Consider the following 20361-nt stretch of genomic DNA (forward strand, 5'->3'; position numbering starts at 1 on the left):
TCTGTGGAACTTAGTCATAAAACATTTAGTTACCTTCCTCTTCATTTAAGAGGAGGTCAACCTATTTTTCAAAGCACCCAAAGGCAAGACAAGAAACAATGAATGGAAACTAATTAAAGAGCACTCCAACCTAGAACTAAAGAGAAATTTTCTGACAGTGAGAACAATCAAACAGTGGAACAGCTTGCCCTTCAGAAGTTGTGGGAGCTTCACCACTGGAAGCTTTTAAGAAGAGACTGTGCAGCCACTTTTCCAAAATGGTATAGGACAGTGATGGTGAACGTTTTTGGCACTAAGTGTCGAAAAGGGAGTGCATGCTTGTTTGGGCCACAACCCAGAAGAGGAGCTGCCCAGGGGGCATGTGCGCACTGGAAATGAACTTCTGGTTTCCAGCATGTGGATGTGCACTGGCCAGCTAGTCTTCCATTGCTTGCGCAATGATCAGCTGGCTGGTGTGCATGCTCATGCTGGAAAAATGGAACACCAGCTCTTCCAATTCCTAGCGCTGCCGCACGCATGAAGTCCAGCTGATCGCCATGCATGCATGCACACCAGAAACCCAGAAGAGTAACAGGCAATGTCGCGCATGCCAGGCGACATGGCTCCACGTGCTACTTTGTTCGCCATCATGGGTATAGGGTCTCTTGCTTGAACAAGGGAATTGGATTAGAAGACCCGCAAGGTCGCTTCCAACTCTGATATCCTATGTTCGAAAAGGCAGAGAAGGGAGAAGTCCCTGAACTGCATCCGCATACTTGGACCAGAGACTTGCAGGTTTAGCTCCTGATAACACTCCAGAGGGGGGGAAAATCCATGAAGTTTTCCACTCCCTTCTTATGGTGGTTTTGTGTTTGGCTTTATTTGCTTTCAAGGTAGCAGTTTAGAATGCTGTGTCTCTGGTGAAAGATTCCCCAAGTGATTTTGGTATGCATTTGGAATCTCCAGAGCTTATCTTTCTCCCCTGTGTAAGGACACTGTGTCAGCTCACATTATAAGTGTGAATTTCATCTTGTTGATTCATAGGGTCCCTTGCATGAAAGAGGTTTGAATCGGAAATATGAGACAAATGCAGGCTGAGCATGAATTTCGTGGGCTGCATTATGCCCTGATGCCCTGACAGAATCACAAAAGGAGATGCTGTAGTTTTTTGCCTTGGAGGCAGTTAAACCTGTGGTTTTCATGTTGCACTCTTCTCCCTTTTTAATATGCTTTGGGAAAAGAAATCATCTTTTCACACGAAAAAATAGTAATAATCAGGTGCACATAGCTGCCAGCCATAAGGCTACTGTATATTGTGGAGTGGCGCAGTTCTCCTATTTGCTCCCTTGTAAATGACCTTACTGACTTTGAGACTGTTTCTATCATGCTCTTAGCATTAATTGCTTTTTTAAAATCCAGGGTGGGTGGAAGAAATAAATAATTGGACTAACGTTTCATGGGATTAATTCATAGGTAAATGTGTATAGCAGAGGGCAACCATTTTTATATATATAACCAAGGGCTACATTTTAAAATTGTTTTGAGAGGCCAGCTGGGGTTGAAAGTAACTTCAGGGGACATGGCAGCAAACCGATCATTCCTCCTGTTTCAATATTTATCATAATGGAAAATGTGAATGCTATCTTTTAACACATGACTTTGTTCTATAAAGATAGGACTCTGCCATTTTTCTTTCCCTTATACCAATCATCTTTTGTCATCTTCCCCAATTGGGAGCAAAAGGGATAGAATACAAATAGGAATCTTGCTGAAATAGGAGTGAAAGAGATAAAGTAGGACCCCTTCAGCAAACCTTGTGATTGTTCTAATGACATTTCCACAAATGACCTTGGCTTGAAGCTTCTTGTGAATCCACAGCTATCTTACCCACTCACCTCGTCATAATACATTACTAAATTATACCCCTGGCTCCTTTGAGCCCTACTGCACAAAAGGCACCATTTTTGTGTGTGTGCTGGCACATAATGCACCACTGCATCCAGGTAGGAGAAACAACTGAATTGACACCAAGGGAGACAGATTAGATTCCTGGTGAAATCTATATGGAAGAGACCAGTAATTTAGGAGGGGGGGAGTAGAAACACAAAGACTTTCAATGTCACTGTTTACTCTGATCACAAGTAGACCTGAGTTAATTTACACTTTGTAGATCTGCAGTTAAAAGAAGGTTGAGTCAATTTTAGTACTAATTCCTTCCAAATTACAGTAACTAAATGAATAATACAAACATTAGTTACAAAAGTTATTCTCCTGAGATTGTTGCACTGAATGGCTCTGCGGGCATATGGCCAAATCTTTCATCTCTCCATAAACCAACACTTCCTCCTTTGGCAGCTTACAATTCCTGCAAAGAATTATACCGTTACTATTTTTGTTCTGCTCAATTTAAAATCATACAGTGGTCATTAGGTTTAACAATAGACATTATGATTTACGCTGTTCATTTGCTTTTGCCTCGTGTAGCCTTTATGGAGGCTAATTGGAGTGTTCTTTTTATTGACATATTTATCATGGATTGTTGTGTTTGCTCTTGTTCTTTTGACATAACAAGTTGCCTGGTGTTAAACTGATACGTAGTGTGGCTTCACCTTGTATGTTTTGATATGCCAAAGTTGACAATAGACTAATGATCTCTCCTGGGAACAAAGCTGTTGTCACTCAGTCAGGGCAGCCGTTCACCTTAATTTACAGCCTTTTTTAAAAAAAGGAATGTATTGACTTGATGTTTTGATATTCAGTTAAAGATTCAGTCTAAGTTTGGAGTTGAAATAGCTTTGATCTTATTAAAGCTTCAAGTTGCACAGAAAAATGATACAGTTTGTTAATCAATACCATGGCATTGCTCCTTTTACATATGTGATGATGGCTTGATCTAAGGCCAGGGGTTACCAACCTTTTGGACCTCAGGGACCTCTAAATTTATAATTTTAAATCCCGCAGACCATTAATATGATCAGCTGGGTGGGTGTGACTAGGTGGTCATATGACTGGGTGGGCATGGCCAACTTGATGTCACTCATGTCAAGGGGCGCCTCGCCAGCCTCTACTCACCTCTCCCCTCCCAGCCACTCCTTGTCTCCCTGCCCGGGCTCTTTAGGGCCCCAACAGGAAGCAGTTGTTGGGGCTAAGCAGCCACCATGAGAAAAAGTTAGCAAAATAGCTGGTTCAGTTCAAATTGGATCTGATCCAGAAGGAGGCCCAGCAGAAGCAACTCACTGAGGACTATGAGCATAGACTTTCAAAGCAGAGGGAAGACCAGCAGAAGTGCAAGGCCAGCGGGCTGAGATGGTCAGCCAGTTCCAGGCCATGATGCAATCCCACTAGAACAAGGCCCTCTGGCTCTTCGCCACCAGTGGCACTTCCCTCCAGCCTTCCCCCAAAGTCCTGCACCAGGAGGCTGAAGCAGACCCCAAGTCAGAATTTCTGTCCCATTCTGACCCACACAAAAAGACCCTGAAGGGGGAGACTCTCTGCAGCAACACAAGCATTCATTACATATATCCGGCCCGGGGGCCGTAGTTTGAGGACCCCTGATTTAGTGCAATATAAGAAACGCAAATAATTTTTCTGCAGACAACCACAATTTTCTCACGGACTACCAGTTGGTGACCGCTGATCTAAGCAATCTTGGGAAAAAACCCAATACTCAGTTTTATTTGGTATTGGTTAAACACACAAATCAAAGCATAAAACATTTACTGTAAGACCAAGATTAAAAACTACAAGCAATCCTCGACGTACAACAGGTTGCTTAGTGATGGTTCAAAGTTACAACGGCTCTGTAAAAAGTAACATGAACATTTTTCCCCACTTATGACTGTGGCCGTATCCCCATGGTCACATGATCAAAATTCGGATGCTTGGCAGTTGACTCCTATTTATGACGGTCTCAGTATCCCGGGGACATGTGATCCTCTTTTGCAACCTTCTGGCAAGAAAAGTCAATGGGGAAACCAGGTTCATTTGACAAACCATGTTACTCTTAACAACTGCAGTGATTCCCTTACAAATGTGGCAAGAGAAGTCTAAAATGGGGAAAACTCACTTAATACATTTCTCACTTAGCAACATAAATTTTGGGCTCAGTTGTGGTCGTAGGTCGAGGACTATCTATAACATAGGCTACTTAGGGGAGAATAATGTGTACAACCAGATAGGGCAGGGGTCCCCAATCCCCAGGCTACTGCCCAATACCAGGCCATACACTGTTCCAAACTGGGCCATGGAAATATGGTATCTTATCTGAAATACCTGCTAGATCAGTGGTAGTCAACTTGGTCCCTACTGCTCACTAGTGGGCATTACAGCTTTCATGGTGGGCGGTAGGGGTTTGCTGTAACTCTGCTTTATAAATTTTATAAAGTAAAGTTACTTCCCTACTTTATAAATCACCATTACTGTGGAACCGGAGGGCGGTTAGAAAATTTTACTACTAACAGAGATACAAAAGTGGGCGGTAGGTATAAAAAGGTTGACTACCCCTGTGCTAGATAATGTATAACTCTAAACCACAGGAAAACGCTGGAAAATGAATCCTTGAATTAATTTAATTCCCACCTCTGAACCACAGGGGAGATGGTAAGGAGATAGTTAGGAAACATTTTCTTATGTTCTATTTCTATTATTATTATTCAGAAAGTTAATATAAATAATCACATAGAAAGGAGTGAAGAGAATAACTATTTATGTACAAAGAAGAAAGAAAAAAGAAACATTGGTAAAAACACTAGAAAGCGTCTTAATTACAAGTTATAATCTTATTTCCCATTGTACCCCAACTGATAGTTACAATCACTATGTTTGAAGCATTAGGAGTTGTCTCTAATTTTCATTTATTTTTCTTTTGTTTTTTTCTTTCTTAGAAACATATTGTGAATATCTGAATCTGCCTTGTTGTGTCATACATGATAGTTAAGAGAGCTGTGGTTAAGCTTGTTGTGTATGTATACCATTACTTTTGCGATTGCTATAGAGCAGGGGTGTCAAACGTGCGCCCCACGGGCCAGATGTGTCACACGCTGGTCATGCCCATGTCTTTATCAAGGGGGGGGGGAGTCGTGATATGTCACGTGACGATGCTATGATGACGCAAGTTTGACACCCCTGCTATAGATGCTCCAAGGTTGCTTCCAGTTCATCTGGAAGAGATTTCTGATTTGATAATATACTCCAATTGACTGTGTCCTGGTATTTATATTTAGCAGTATGTTTCCTAGGAAGGGATCCCATAAACTATTCTAACCATTTATCTTCTAAAGTGGTAAATTAATACACTCTCCATAATTAATAAAAATATGGGCAATAATTAAATGTGCCACTTACTTGCAGCAAATATTGTCAAATACAAATACAATAATAAAAGTTTACAGCTTTACAAAATAAAACACATTGGATAAGATCAAGAAATAAATTGATTTAAAACAATTGTAATGGGAAGGATGAGCTTGTTTTGTTGCATAATTCCTGAAATCCGGATTTCATTTTAATTCACCTGCTTTCATTTCTTGTTCCATATTTATTTTGCATAGATATAAGCATTTTATTTCAGCAACCATAGAAAATCTAGAATTATAGAAATAGGGTCCTGCAAACTTTAATAACCTAATATAACTAAAGGCTTATCACTTTTAATTTTTCTCTCATCATCCAAAGATTTTTCCCCATTTTAAAAGACATTTAAGATAATGTTTAAAAATACTGAACTTCTACAAACATCCAGGAGGTGATTGATATATTGTTACATGCAGTGCTAGTGGAATGCCAGAAATCCATTATTATTTTAAGAAAAGCCAATCATCGTTATCTGTAAGACAATAATGCAAAAAATGTAATGTGATTGTTTTTATGCTAACAAATGCTGGCTTTTCATTGTGAAAATCCTTAGATTTATCAAATGAAATAAAATTCTGCAGATAACTGGTGCTATTTGTTGTAACTGAATGGGACAATATAAGATAACTTTATTTTTCTTGGAGTGATTAGCACATTTAATAACACTGTGGAAAATATTACTGGATGGAAAATCTTTAGCACTTCAATAAGTCTCTGGACAGCTTAATTTTGAAATGATATTTTAATTTCAATTCAGAAATCATTTAATAACTATGTAGAAGCAAAAAAAACCACGTCCACCTCATTACCTTAAACATTGGATATAAGGGATTGATTCCCCACCCCCACCCCATAAGCTTTGCTATTATGCTTACGTATATGGAGACTTTGAAACTTTCTTATCTGAAGGTCTCTGCACATATTGGATGAATATATTGGTATTTCTATACTGTATATTCCTTCTTCACTCAGGTTATGCAGCACTTGAGATACAGCACATATTGTGTGTGTGTGTGTGTGTGTGTGTGTGTGTGTGTATATACACACACACACACACACACATATATATATATATATATATATATATATATATATATATATATATATATATACATACACACACACACACATATATATATATATATATATATATATATATATATATATATATATATATATATATACATACATATATATATATATGTTCGAATTCGAATTCCAGTAAGGGTATGGCTAGCTGATGAGAGCTAAATAGCTTGAAATAGATCTATACTAGTCTCCCTTTATTTATTTATCAGCACAAATACTATACATACATACATACATACATACATACATACATACATACATACATACATATATATGTAAGCCCCTATACTGTACATTCCTTCTTGACATAATAGTAACTTTCATAATCATTTGGGTTATGCTGCATTTAGAATATAATCTTACAAAAAATGTTTCAGAGTGCAAACGTAATTTGTGTTTGCACTACTTTAAAATGGCTGTGCTGTTCTGGAAAAATATGGGGCGTGATTAAGGAGCTGTAGATCGAAGTTACAGACAGTGTTGTTTCTCATTATATTACTATGTTGTAGAAATTGGACCATTGTAAAAAACTAGAAAATTACAGGGATTGGGCCTTTAAGCTGTCTCCTCATTCCTTTGTTTATGTCACACTAAAAGTTTACAGAGATTTTTCCCAACCATAAACTTGAAATTGTTCCATTTCAAATTTCAGCCCAAAATTATTTACATTTTAAAAGGCTTCTTATGTTTATTTCATCACATTATTTTAAATGAATTTAGAGGGCATTGACTTTGGTAAAGACATCCTGTGAGATTTGTCTTAATTACCCAATGAAAAATATGGATTTGAGACATCAAAAGCTATGGACTTCTGGCAGTGACGTGCGGGGAGGTTTATGGCTGGTGAGGCACTGATGTCATCACAATCTTTTTATTAAAATGCCTTTGTAATACAGGGTTTTTAATAAAAGGATCCATGCCGTTTTGTCCCATCCTTGCATGTTTCGAAGGTTTTTTTTTTCCTTTTCATGATGAGAGTGGTGAGGCTGTGCCTCACCTGCCTCACCTGACTGCACGTCACTGACTTCTGGGAAAAGTACGGAGAACTCAAATGGCTCTGCAAAAGTGGAGCTGACAACCTGGCAAAGACCAAGGACTCAATTAATTGACCCATTCCTTAGAACCTCTCTGGATAAGGAGAGGTGTACTTGAGACAGTTGCTTATTGTGAGGAGACTGAGTGGTTTTCTGCAGCATCGAATCCCAGGAGATAGTGGAATTAGCAATATTGGCCACAACTGTGGCGGAAACATTTAAAGAACAGTAGGTTTGCAAACCTCACTTTCCAATCACTTTTAGAAATTGCATGTTATTTACTTCTAAGCTATTACAGATCTTCAGAATAGCAAATGTTAAAATGCTAGATGAATTTGCCTGAATGAATAACTTAATCATAACCCAAAGAATTTAAAGAATCTAAGATTTAGATCTTAGAAACAGACTAGGAGTCCAGAGTATCAACAATGTCAGTATGATGTCCGCTGATAGATTATGCCCCAAAGATGTTATTGAAGAAATGACAAATGTAGAATAAGTTTTATCTGACAAGATAGAGATGGTATCAAAAGTGGATTTACAATTGACAGGCCAAGAAAATGACTTAGAAAATGATGTTTCACTAACACTACAAAAGAAACTGGCTGAGGTTTTAAAATTTAAAACCAAAATACAAAGGAGAAACCAAGAGAATGACCTAGATAAATGTTTTCTATTGGATTAACAAACAAGGCTAGGTAAAGCATTGAAAAACTCTGGGGGCAAAGAAGCAGAAAAATTAAATTCAACAGCAGTGTTTGAATAAACTAAAGAGCAAGGCTTCTAGAAGTAAAAAGAAGAAATATAAAGTTGGTTTATTTGATCAAGGTTAAAACAGGATATGTTGCTACATCTGGCAACTTTATATTTGTGCTGACGCCAGGACTGAAAAGATAATTGTTTATGGATAAGACATGGGATATGGGATGAAGAAATAAATGTTTCTAATTTTAGAAGGGAGTGAATGGTCAATAAATTTGTTTATACACTGTGATGAAGATTGAAAGTTTCTTCTTTATATATTACTTTCTCTTTATTCTTAATTTCTTGCTTCTCTCTCTTTTTCTTGTAGTCTTTACTTCATCTTCCTAATTTTTTAAGTTTAGTTTGTATTACATTTTTCTAGTATACTATTATAATCAATATTCAAAAAATTATATGGATTTTTTGGCATGGGAGGAATTCCTAGAAGATTTATTATATAACATTGAAAGAAACACATGCCTTATTTCTGGCAATGGTTTGTTGTCTGTCAATATTTGCAAAGAAAAAGATTTTCAAGCAACATTTGTTTAATTTGTCAACATTTGTTTAAAATTTGTTTAAAATATTAAAGTTATAGTAGATCTTTAATTAGCCTCTCTTTTTCAGGTTATGCATTTGGTATTTTCCCATAGCTAAGACCTAATTGCATCCTCCATTCTAAAATGTAATTCTGACCATCTTCCATCTGCATGGTGAACTCATGGGCTGAATAATATCCCACCCAAAAATTAAGGTGCCTTTCTGGTACTCCATTTAATCACATCTTTTCCCCAGAAAGCAGCAGGGCTCCTGTAAATGACCTTCTAGATTTGGGGCTCTGTATTTACATTCAATTTCCAGTTCTGCACTATCAGTAGAAAATGATTATCAAGGCATGAAATTAGAAGTCTCACTCAGGGGAAAACAATTGGATATTTTGTCCTTTCTCTATTGCTTCTTCTTCCCTTCTCCCTTATTAGTGGGAGGAAAGAAGCAATCACCAGAAAGGTCAGAAATGTTTATTCTATTTATTTATTAAGATGCTGCCTGGGCAGGTTTTTTTACAGCATAAAATAATTGCTCCCTAGGATGTTGCTTACTAAGGAAGGCAAAGTGCATGTGACAGGTTGAGAGAGTGGGGCCTGAAATGAGAGCTCGGGGTACCAGGGCAGTCACTAGGGAGTTCAGCAACAATGAGTAATCCCAACCCCATAACAACTCTAGCAACAATTAAGCCTAACACCCCCACTCCTATTGGGATGGGCAGTAATAATAACAGTTGCAAGGAAATACTTTCTAAACTGTGTGTGTGTGAGAGAGTGAGAGAGAGAGAGAGAGGGAGGGAGGGAGAGAGAGGGAGTCAGTCAGTCCTGGAAATCAAATTACAAAAAGACTGGCAATTAGTATTATTCACGTTTAAACAGCAGCCATCTTTGCCTCAGAAAAGTATAGAGTTTTTTTCTTCTTCTTTTATGCTGGTAGAAATTCTGTCTGAGATTGGAGTTTATTTAATTATATTTGTCAATTGCCTTAAATCCATAGATAAAACAAGTAGTAATTAAAAAACAGAGCAGATAAGAGTAAGGAAGGGTAGAGTGGTGTAAGAGAAGAGAAGAGAAGAATAAAAAAATAGAATAGAATAGAATATTTTTTTTCAGTTTTCTTTCTTAGCTGATAATTTTAAAGAATAAAAAGAAAGGTGCTGCAGAAAATATAGAAGGATTGTAAGTAAAGGGCAATGTTATCTTGATCGCTTCCATATACATAACATTTGATGAAAGAAGCAAAACAATTTTGCACAAAGAGAGCCTCCAACAGGAAATCAGACAGATGGATTCTATCAAAAGTAATGTGATCATGGCAGCAGCGACCTAGGGACCAGGGCCACGGGCACACTACGCAAACAACTTACTCTCTTGAGATGTTCTTCTCTCCAATCTCTCTCCTCTGTAGGCAGCGAAGGGGAAGCAGTTTCTGTAGACAGCTTCCCTTTGCCTGAGCTTCCCCCTCATCCTCAGAAGTGGAGAGAGATTGGAGAGAGATTTCAGGAGAATAAGCTGATTGCTCTTCTACATGTAGAAAACAATGTGATCATGCCAGCAGCAAAGAAAAAGTCAAGGCAAAGGAGAGATTGCCTACATAAATTGTTTGCTGACCCCCTTTGTAAAACAGAGACTGGATTTCAAGGGAATACTGTAAACTGTTTACGTAGAGCACCCACAGCTCCCAGCCCCAGGCTGTTGGCACAATAACAGTGCTTTCAATGTATAGAAGAATAAACAGCTTATTTGCTTGCAATTCTTCTGTATGCCTTACAATGGTGGAATTAAAAAAAAACACTGGTCAGGCACAGTAGGAAGTGTACTGGATATAATGGTGGTTATGCGTCTGAGGGAAGCTGAGAAGTTTGTAAATAGGCTATAATGTTGTTGTTTTTTTCAGCATTGTTTGAACAGTTGTTGAGTGAATGGTCAGTAAGTGTAGACTACCTGAAGTTTGAGAATATGCAACCTAAGGCTGAAATTGTCATTACTTAGATCAGGGGTCTCCAAACTTGGGAACTTTAAGACTTGTGGACTTCAACTCCCAGAATTCCCCAGCCAGCAACAGAAAACACTTTTGAGTGTCTTATAATATATTGTACGTTAATGTTCATGAGAGCCTGGCCAGTTTTGATTATGTAATCTCCAGGGCAGCAAAGAGTGAGGCATATGTTACAAATGGAAACTCCTTCTTAATTTATTTATTCCATTTCTCTTGGAACTGTGAAGCTCTTTAAGGCAGCTTCGCTTCACTGAGATTTCAATGACAGCATCCCTTCGAAGTGAAGCCAGAGTTTGAAATGCTTCCTTTGTTCTCCCCTGAAGAGGAGGTGTGCAGAAGCTGCATTTGGCAAAGTGGGATGTTTCTCATGGCTTGGCCTCCCACCACGACTCTTTGCTAGGGCAAAACCACACAACTCCAGGAGGCACCTTATCGTGCTGAGGGAAATTGACATGTCTCTGCAAGGGGGATCGGAAGCCATCTGAAGGCCTTTTCCACTTTGCTTCTCAGACAAGTATGTCTGGCAGCAAACGGGGCTAAAATCCGTTAGCACTAAAGGGCCTGGCAGAAGAGATGTGTTTGTAATTGCAGAGAGAAAGAGAAAGCCAAAAGGGGGTTGGAGTGGGGTGGACATTACATCACTTCAGAACAATGCCTCTCACAGCGGGGATTTGGTCAGGAAATTTTAATGGCCAGATTCATGACAGAAGAAGAATCCTATACTCAAGGCTCAACCTGTTAAAAATTACAAATAAAGGAGAACATTTGTGGTTCAGGGTTGAAATGAGGAGTGTTTGATGCTCTCTGAGCTTGGTGGTTTTCTTGCAGACATTTCATTACCCAAGCTAGGTAACATTATCAGTGTTCAGAAAGCACCAACAACCTCCTCATGTCAAACTCATCTTGATCCCATCCTTGCTTATTTTCCCTCATCCATCCTAAAGCTCCAAACAACCTTCACCTTACAAGATTCATGCAGCTAATGAATAGCAGTGGGGCCTAGAAGGAACCGTGTGGGACAACCAAGCATTACTTTCTGAATATAACTTGACAGGAGAACCAGGTCTGCATGATAGGAGGACCAGATCTTCTGCCAAATAATGTTGCCGTGGCTCTTTGTTCTGCCAATGTAGAGCAAAGGAATCATGAGCATAGTTTTCATCCTCTCCTGACAAACAGGCTTAAATCTACCCATGAAATATATATATAGATGATAGATAGATAGATAGATAGATAGATAGATAGATAGATAGATAGATAGATAGATAGATAGATAGATGGATGATAGATAGATAGATAGATAGATAGATAGATAGATAGATAGATAGATAGATAGATAGATAGATAGATAGATAGATACATACATACATACATACATACATACATACATACATACATTCAGGTTATCTGTTGATCACCTCTATCTTAGGTAAAGTCCTCTCCAACATTTTCACTTACTGCCACTGATTTTGATTTATGTAAATTGTGATCAATGATTCCCTAACGAACAGAAATGTATGGTAAAGCAGTCTATTATGATAAAATGTGAAAGTCTGTTAAGATATATCGGAGTTAATAACATATTCCTCTGCACCCATCAGACAATTTATAACAGTTGATTTGTTGTCATTAGAACTTAACTGCAAAATGGAACACGTTACAGCAACTACATTAAGTACAGCCACATTTCAGCCTTGGTAAGAGAACCTGAAAAGTTTATTGGTAGCTATGATAGAAAAATAGCAGAATTCACCAAAGGAAAAAAACACTGCCATTTTGCAGTTCCCTATAATTTATTTTTCATCCTGGATCTACCCATCACATATTACTTTGCAGAATAATTATGGGTCAATATTGTAGCCTTTTTTTTTTTTTGCAAACTAACACACCTCTACTTGGGGATTGAGGTTCATTCTGCAAGATTGTGGGTTGGTTTCCGAATGTTTCATTACCAGACCAGGTAACATTTTCGGTGGAATTTAGGGGATTCAGAAACCAACCCACAAGCTGGGAGGATGAACCTCCACCCTCATCCTACACCCCTGTTATAGATATTCACCACTATCCAGTGGTGGGTTTCAAAAATTTTCGGAACCTCTTCTGTAGGTGTGGCCTGTTTTCCGGGTCCACTGGTGGAACCTCTTCTAACCGGTTCGAAGATTTGACGAACCGGTTCTACCAAATAGGTGCGAACTGGTAGGAACCCACCTCTGCCACTATCACACATCTATACTGGTCCAATGCTTTGGTACATTATTTCCTTTCTCCCTATTGCATCTTTTAAGTTTGTTCTGGGTTTCCACTGCAGTTAGTAGAGTAATTCCAGGTGACTGTTTCCAATTCACCATGAAAGTGATGTTGAGTAAAGGCAATATGTTACTGTTCTAAACTGGCTATATATAGGTAGTCCTTGTTTAATCAGTGCAGTTGGGGCCAGCAACTCAGTCACCAAACGAAGTGGCCGCTAAGTGAAAAATGATGTGACCACAGTTTCTAATTTTACTACAGCTTTGCTTTGCTTTATAGTGTCAGAAGGATACAACTCCAAACTCAAAGAGCAGGAAAAAAATTGACTCATAAGGAAGCCTGGTAAAGGGGCAAATTTTATAGCCCCTATATCCTTATCCACTGCCCTCTTATCCCTTGGAATGCTCACCCCAGTGCTGGGATGATTAGCAAGAAGAGAAATAATGTTTGTAATTACTTTCATTGGAGAGGAAGTCAGCAAAGTAAGCAGACACACAATAAGGAATATCCATCGAAATGAATGCACTGGCGATGGTTGTTTGCCTACTGCACTTGCAGGTGTGAGCACTGAGCCGCTTAGGAAGCAAACAAACTCCTTTAGTACGAAATTGATTAGGGGCCTTGTCAATTTCAGGCAACAGCTGAGAGCCCACTGAGTCTTCTAATCAACCAATTAAGGTCACAGAACTGAGCTTGTTATCTTACGGTTAGCACTTTTTAAGGACACCACCGCACTGTTGAGAAAAGCAGATCCGGAAGATGGCCTGTTTAGGCAATCTCTCCACTCTGCAAAAGGTTGTTTTTTTTTGGGGGGGGGGAGAAGAGAAAAAAACAAGTCAGACACAGAATCACATGTATTGACTGTCTGTAATGGTAAGCAGGGGACAGAGAGAAGGCTGTTGTGAAGACTGTAAATGCAACCATTGATTGCGATGTGACTGTTTTATCACCATTGTAACTACAGTCGCTATCCAAGGCAGTTGTTAAACAAGTGCCTTCATAAATAAATTTGCCCTGTAGTGATATAAAAGGAAACCAACATTACACCGTACTGAAAAAATATTAGCACCATTCATAGCCCCTCTTCTCAGTTCTTTAAGACTAGGGCTTTTTTTACAGGTTCTAAATATTTACTGTATGAAAAATGACCACTGATTTTCAGTTGTTCCATTAAAAAAACCCTTTGACTGGAAATCATAATTCATCAAAAAATGCTTTTCTCTGAAGAAGTATTTCTAAAACTGGAAATAAACTGGAAAGAATAATAAATTCAATTCTAATGCATGGTTAAATCTTTCATAATATCAAGCTATTTGATACACTCTTTTTTGAAGTTTTTTTCTCCTTGTAATAATATGGAATTATTAAAAAGAACAATAAAAGAAAGCAATTTTGCCACAAAAGTAAGCAGTAATAAGATTCCGACAATGTTTAGATCTATTTAAAATTGATTTTTGAATAGATTTTCAGCCAAAGAAATACCTAGATAAAGGAAACTACAGTAATAAAAAAGCAGATACTATCTCATTAAATTTCCAATAAACACTAAATAATGATGTCCATATAGAAAAATAAAACTCTAATTTTTGATGGACAAACTAATTGGAAGTTTTTATAATAGCTATGGTGGGTAATATTATTTTCAGTCACCATTTTTAATATTGGAAAATTGAGTAGGGAACTTAGGAAAATATATTGTTCAGATACCTGTTTTTCTTCATACAGGCAGTCCTTGAATTATGACCACAATTTAGCCCAAAATATCAATTGCTAAGCAAGGCAGTTGTTAAGCGAATCACTGCAGTTGTTAAGTGAATCATGTAGTGTTAAGTGAATCTGGCTTTCCACATTGACTTTGATTGATCACATGACCCCAGAAAAGTGCAATTATCATATATACATGCCATCACTGCACTGGTCATAAGCGTGAAAACTGGTCATAAGTTACTTTTTTCAGTGTTGTAACTTTGAACGTTCTTTAAATGAATGGCTGTAAGTCAAGGACAACCCTCATGTTGTATTTTTAATATGCCTCACTTTCACTTCAACTGTTGTCATGGCTCTTCAGTCCAAAAGTGTCATTTCACAGAGTTCATCATCTTGGATGCATATATATATACTGTATTTATATATATATATATATATATATATATATATATATATATATATATATATATATATATATATATATATATATATATATATATATATATATATATATATATATATATATATATATCACTGTATTTGCTTTATTTTCAGATCGATAAGTATGCTCAGCGGGACTTGAAGAGAGGGCTTCATTTGTACGGAACTGATGGAAATATCGGTTTAACTAATGCATGGAGCATCATACAAACAGATGTAAGTTTGTATTTCTTCATTGTTCTTTCCATAACACCAGCAGGTGCTAACATTTAGACACCCATCTGCCTGGCTTTGAATTTCCAATGGAAATATTGGAAATTTAACTTGGATTTCTATAAGCATTTGCCTTAAAAAAGAAAAAGAAAAAGCAAGTACTACTGCACTGTACCTGACCTGGAATCAAGGCCCTGATGTTTAATGGATCTTTCCTTGGCCTACTTTGGAATCTACAGATAAGGGTTTAATTTGATGCCTTGATGCTCATCAGCATGCAGAGAAGCACACACTCAGACAGACCAAATTCAAAGGAAATCCCACAAGTTATTACAGAGCACAGGAGATACCACATTTCAATCCTCATGCTACTACAACATTAGTGATGCTAGAGAAAATGAGATGAAGAAGTTCACAAGCACTTTCCTTCAGTCCTCTTTGTTTCTTCTCTCTGCATCCAAGGCACTATTGAATGAGTCAGCAGTCAAGAGAAGGAGCATAATTGTTCTAACTATACATTTGAGAATACAAGAACATGAGATTAGGGTTGTGACTTTTTAATCAGCTTTCCATCTTACACAAAGAACTCCAGATCCACTTAGATAGCCACACAATAAGAAATATTTGCATATGGCTTGTATGTGTGTGTGCGTATGTGAGCGTGTTTGTATGGCATGTGTGTGTGTATATATATATATGTATAGCTGATAAAGGAAGAGAGCCTGTGGCTTAGTGGCTAATATAACTGCCTGATATATAATACAGCCCAGGTTCAATTCCCAGTAAGGGTATGACTAGCTGATGAGAGCTAAATAGCTTGAAATAGATCTATACTAGTCTCTCTTTATTTATTTATCAGCACAAATACAACACACAAACACACACACACACACACACATATACATATACATATACATACATAGTAACAAAACATTACATATATAATTTTTAATTCATAAGAATTGAAACAATATAGTAATAACAGAGAAACATTATGTATGTGTGCGTCTAATTTTTTGTTAATGTTTCCCTGAACTCATACTGTTATTACTGTATTGTTTCAATTTACAAATGAAAATTTCGGCATACAAATATATACAGATGAATCCCAAAGATTTCATTGATTAGCCAACTCTGGAAGTCAGAAGAATAAACTTTCAGTTTGAGAGTTTGATATATATTAGATGTTGAGACCATTTTAGTGTTAACTTTGCCCTTGTCCTGGCCCCACAATTGCTATACCATTTGTTTCCACTGGAATATTTTTTTACAACAAAGCTGATAATGGTTTGATAGGGTGGCAGAGTAAAAGAGTAAGGTTCTACATTTAGGCAACAAAAACAAAATGCACAGGTACAGTATAGGTGGTACCTTGCTCAACAGTAGTAACTGTGAAAGGAATCTTGGAGTCCTAGTGGACAACCATTTAAATATGAGCCAGCAGTGTGCAGCAGCTGCCAAAAAGCCAACAGTTCTAGGCCACATAAACAGAGGGATAGAATCAAGATCACGTGAAGAGTTAATACTACTTTATAATGCCTTGGTAAGGCCACACTTGAAATACTGCATTCAGTTTTGGTTACCACGATGTAGAAAAGATGTGGAGACTCTAGAAAGCGTGCAGAGAAGAGCAACAAAGATGATTAGGGAACTGGTGACTAAAACATATGAAGAATGGTTGCAGGAACTGGGTATGTCTAGTTTAATAGAAAGAAGGATTAGGAGTGATAGCAGTGTTCCAATATCTCAGGGGTTGCCACAAAGAAGAGGGAATCAAACTATTTTCCAAAGCACCTGAGGGTAGAACAAGAAGCAATGGATGGAAACTAATCAAGGAGAAGCAACTTAGAACTGAGGAGAAATTTCCTGATAGTTAGAACAATTAATCAGCGGAACTACTTGCCTCCAGAAGTTGTGAATGCCCCAACACTGGAAGTCTTTAAGAAGAGGTTGTCTGAAATGGTATAGGGTTTCCTGCCTAGGCAGGGGGTTTGACTAGAACAGTGTTTTTCAACCACTGTGCCGTGGCACACTAGTGTGCCGTGACATAGTGTAAAGTGTGCCGTGGGAAAAACACTTTATATATAGTCAATATAGGCACAGAGTTAAATTTTTTTAACATTTTCTAATGGTGGTGTGCCTCGTGATTTTTTTCATGAAAAAAGTGTGCCTTTGCACAAAAAAGGTTGAAAAACACTGGACTAGAAGACCTCCAAGGTCCCTTCCAACTCTGCTATTGTATTGTATTTTATTGTATTGTATAGGTGCTAATATGCTTGGGGGGTGCTGCAAGCTTAATTGGAATATAGGATCTAAAATTATGTTTTTTCTAGAGATACAAAATTCTTACTTAAGGGTTTTAAAACTCTTGGAACATTCTCCTGCACAGTTTTCAGTAAACAAAATAAAACTTGTGTTGATTATACAGCAGCATCTCTTTGGTTGTTTTCTTAAAAACAGTGAACTGTCCATTTTAATTTTAAATTTAGTCATCTATATGTACAAGAGGCATCTCAATTTCTTTCTGTTGATAAAAAAATTAAATAGTCCTGTTATTGCATCTATATTTGAGGTCACCTGAATTAGCCTGTATTCTCCATTGGTATTTAAAATTGCTCAAGTTTTCATACAGTTCATCACTGTGTTTAATACTGCTTTTGTGTAATCTGCATAATGGCAATGGTTAATCACAATCCCAATAATGTGTTCTCTTTCCAGTTGAAGAAGCTACATTGTCTGTTCAAATGACTCTCATATTTGTATGGATGTACATTCTCAATTCCAAATTGCTGTGACATGTTACTTTGCACAAATAGAAGGCGGCATTCATTTTATGAATACCAAGATAGAAAAATATATATATGAGGGTACAGAAGATTAGTGACCTGCTCACCAGGACTCAGGGGAAAATAGAAATAGAATTTCAAATATATTATCATAATATGAATACTTTAATTTGTTGACAGAATTAGATTATTCAACAACACAATTAGATTTCAGTTTTGAAATATTGGTTCTGCTGGATCTCCTTCTGTAAATGCAGAAAGTTTTCCCCAACCATGAGATAGAGGACTTCATTCCAATGAGCAGATAAAAATCTAAGTGTCCTATCTCAGAGTTTCTCTGTATGTTGTTTTTCTTAAAACATTTGTCTGATTAGAATTAAGATCTAAATGTAATTGATCCCAATATTGGGTATTTGTTGTTTCCTTTTTTAATAACTAATATGATTGCTTATAATTTGTTTATATTGGAATGTAAATTAGTACACACTTTTTCTGTTCCCAATATTTTTATTTGAATAAACTACAAAAGTTAATTTACAGAGTCCCACTGTACTGCCAATTTTCTCCCATTCTCTGCTCAGTTAAAATTTTGAACTGGAGAAAAACTGCAGATACCTCATGATACTTTCCTATTTTCAGACGGGTTATGAACCACAAATATTCCTGTTCAGAATTCATTCATTGTGAGAGTTCAGCAGTTACTAAATAACACAACTACCTTGGCATCTCTACAGAGAAAAGAATCACATTTCCCATCTATTTCGAAGTGTACTTGGAGGCAGGATCAAAGATCTGCGATTTTCCTCAGTTATCCCCCTCAGTCATTTCTGCCATGGGAAACTTGCTTCGGGCAATATTTGACAATAAAAGAATGTGGAGCCTTTGATTGTAGTCTCTTCAGAAAGGTTGGAGGGCATAGTTTTGTACATTAAGAAATCTACTTGCATTTGGAAACAGGCAAGGAACACTAAAAGGGTGAAACAAAAATAACGCAGGAACTTCAGAGTCTCCTCATTTTTCTCAGCCTTCCTTAAAGGAAAAGCAAATTGGACACTTTGGAAAAATTCAGAATGCTAATTTACCAGATCCACATAGATTCATGTGCAAGTAGACAATTAAAATAATAATTTTAATAATTTGAGAGTGGCACAACTGAACTGGAGAGTTATCCCATGACCCAATAATACAATAATTGTTAGCTGCCCAAAGTCATGTGTACAAGATGGGCAGCGATATAAACATATTAAATAAATAAATGGTTCACCGGCAAAAGGGCAAACGACAAAACCGCACCGGACTAAACCTCGGTGACAAAACTGCGTGTTCTAAAGCCCTCTGATGAATGAGCGCTGAATCGCGCCGACAACAGCACGGCAACAGAAGCGCGCTGTAAAACTAAACCTAACCCTAACCCTAAACGTAACCCTAACCCTAACCCTAAACCTAACCCTAAACCTAAACCTAAATCTAACCCTAAACATAACCCTAAACCTAACCCTTACCTTAACCCTTCTGCCGATGCGCTGTTGTAAATCGCCCTTCTGTTGACGCGCTGTTGTCGACGCGCTGTTGTCGGCGTGTTGATGATGTCGTGGTTTTAGCGACGCGGTTTAGTCGGGCACGGTTTTGTCATTCGCCCTTTTGTCAGGTCACGTAAATAAATAAACCCACATTCAGTGGAGGCTGCTGCTCATTAATTCAATGCTATCTGGTTGGCATAACTATGAACTCACCTGCCCAGTTGTACAATGTGACTCCCCCTTTTTTTCAGCTTTGCAGAGTAGATCTCACAAAGGCATCCTGAGCTCCTAGAACAGTGGTTCTCAACCTGTGGGTCGGGACCCCTTTGGGAGTTGAACAACCCTTTCACAGGGGTCGCCTAAGGCTATTGGAAAACACATATTTTTTTCAAAATAATCTTACGGGTGGGGGTCACCACAACATGAGGAACTGTATTAAAGGGTTGCGGCATTAGGAAGGTTGAGACCCACTGTCCTAGAACAATCTACAGATTGCTGTCTCTTGAAAACTAAGGTTCACATTCCAGATGCTGAATTGCTACAATACAAGAGATATAAATCTACATTTAACACTTTGATATTTGAAAAACGTGGCTGCCTTCAGTCTCAGTTCCCAGATCATGACTTCATTAGTAAATGTCAAAGAAAATTTCAAAACAGAGCATGCATGAATTTGAAGCCACTCATCTTTACATGTCATCTAAT

General features: G+C 37.7%; 1 protein-coding gene across 1 annotated transcript in view; it reads left to right on the forward strand.

The window, feature by feature from the left end:
- Window positions 1-20361, forward strand: part of TSPAN4 (tetraspanin 4) — a 278058-nt gene that overhangs the window by 245007 nt on the left and 12690 nt on the right. The window contains exon 4 of the mRNA XM_032218575.1: window positions 15252-15353. Within this exon, the coding sequence (XP_032074466.1) occupies window positions 15252-15353 (102 nt within the window). The remainder of the gene's footprint in view (window positions 1-15251; window positions 15354-20361) is intronic.

The sequence above is a fragment of the Thamnophis elegans genome, chromosome 1, assembly GCF_009769535.1.
Source record: "Thamnophis elegans isolate rThaEle1 chromosome 1, rThaEle1.pri, whole genome shotgun sequence".
NCBI lineage: Eukaryota > Metazoa > Chordata > Lepidosauria > Squamata > Colubridae > Thamnophis > Thamnophis elegans.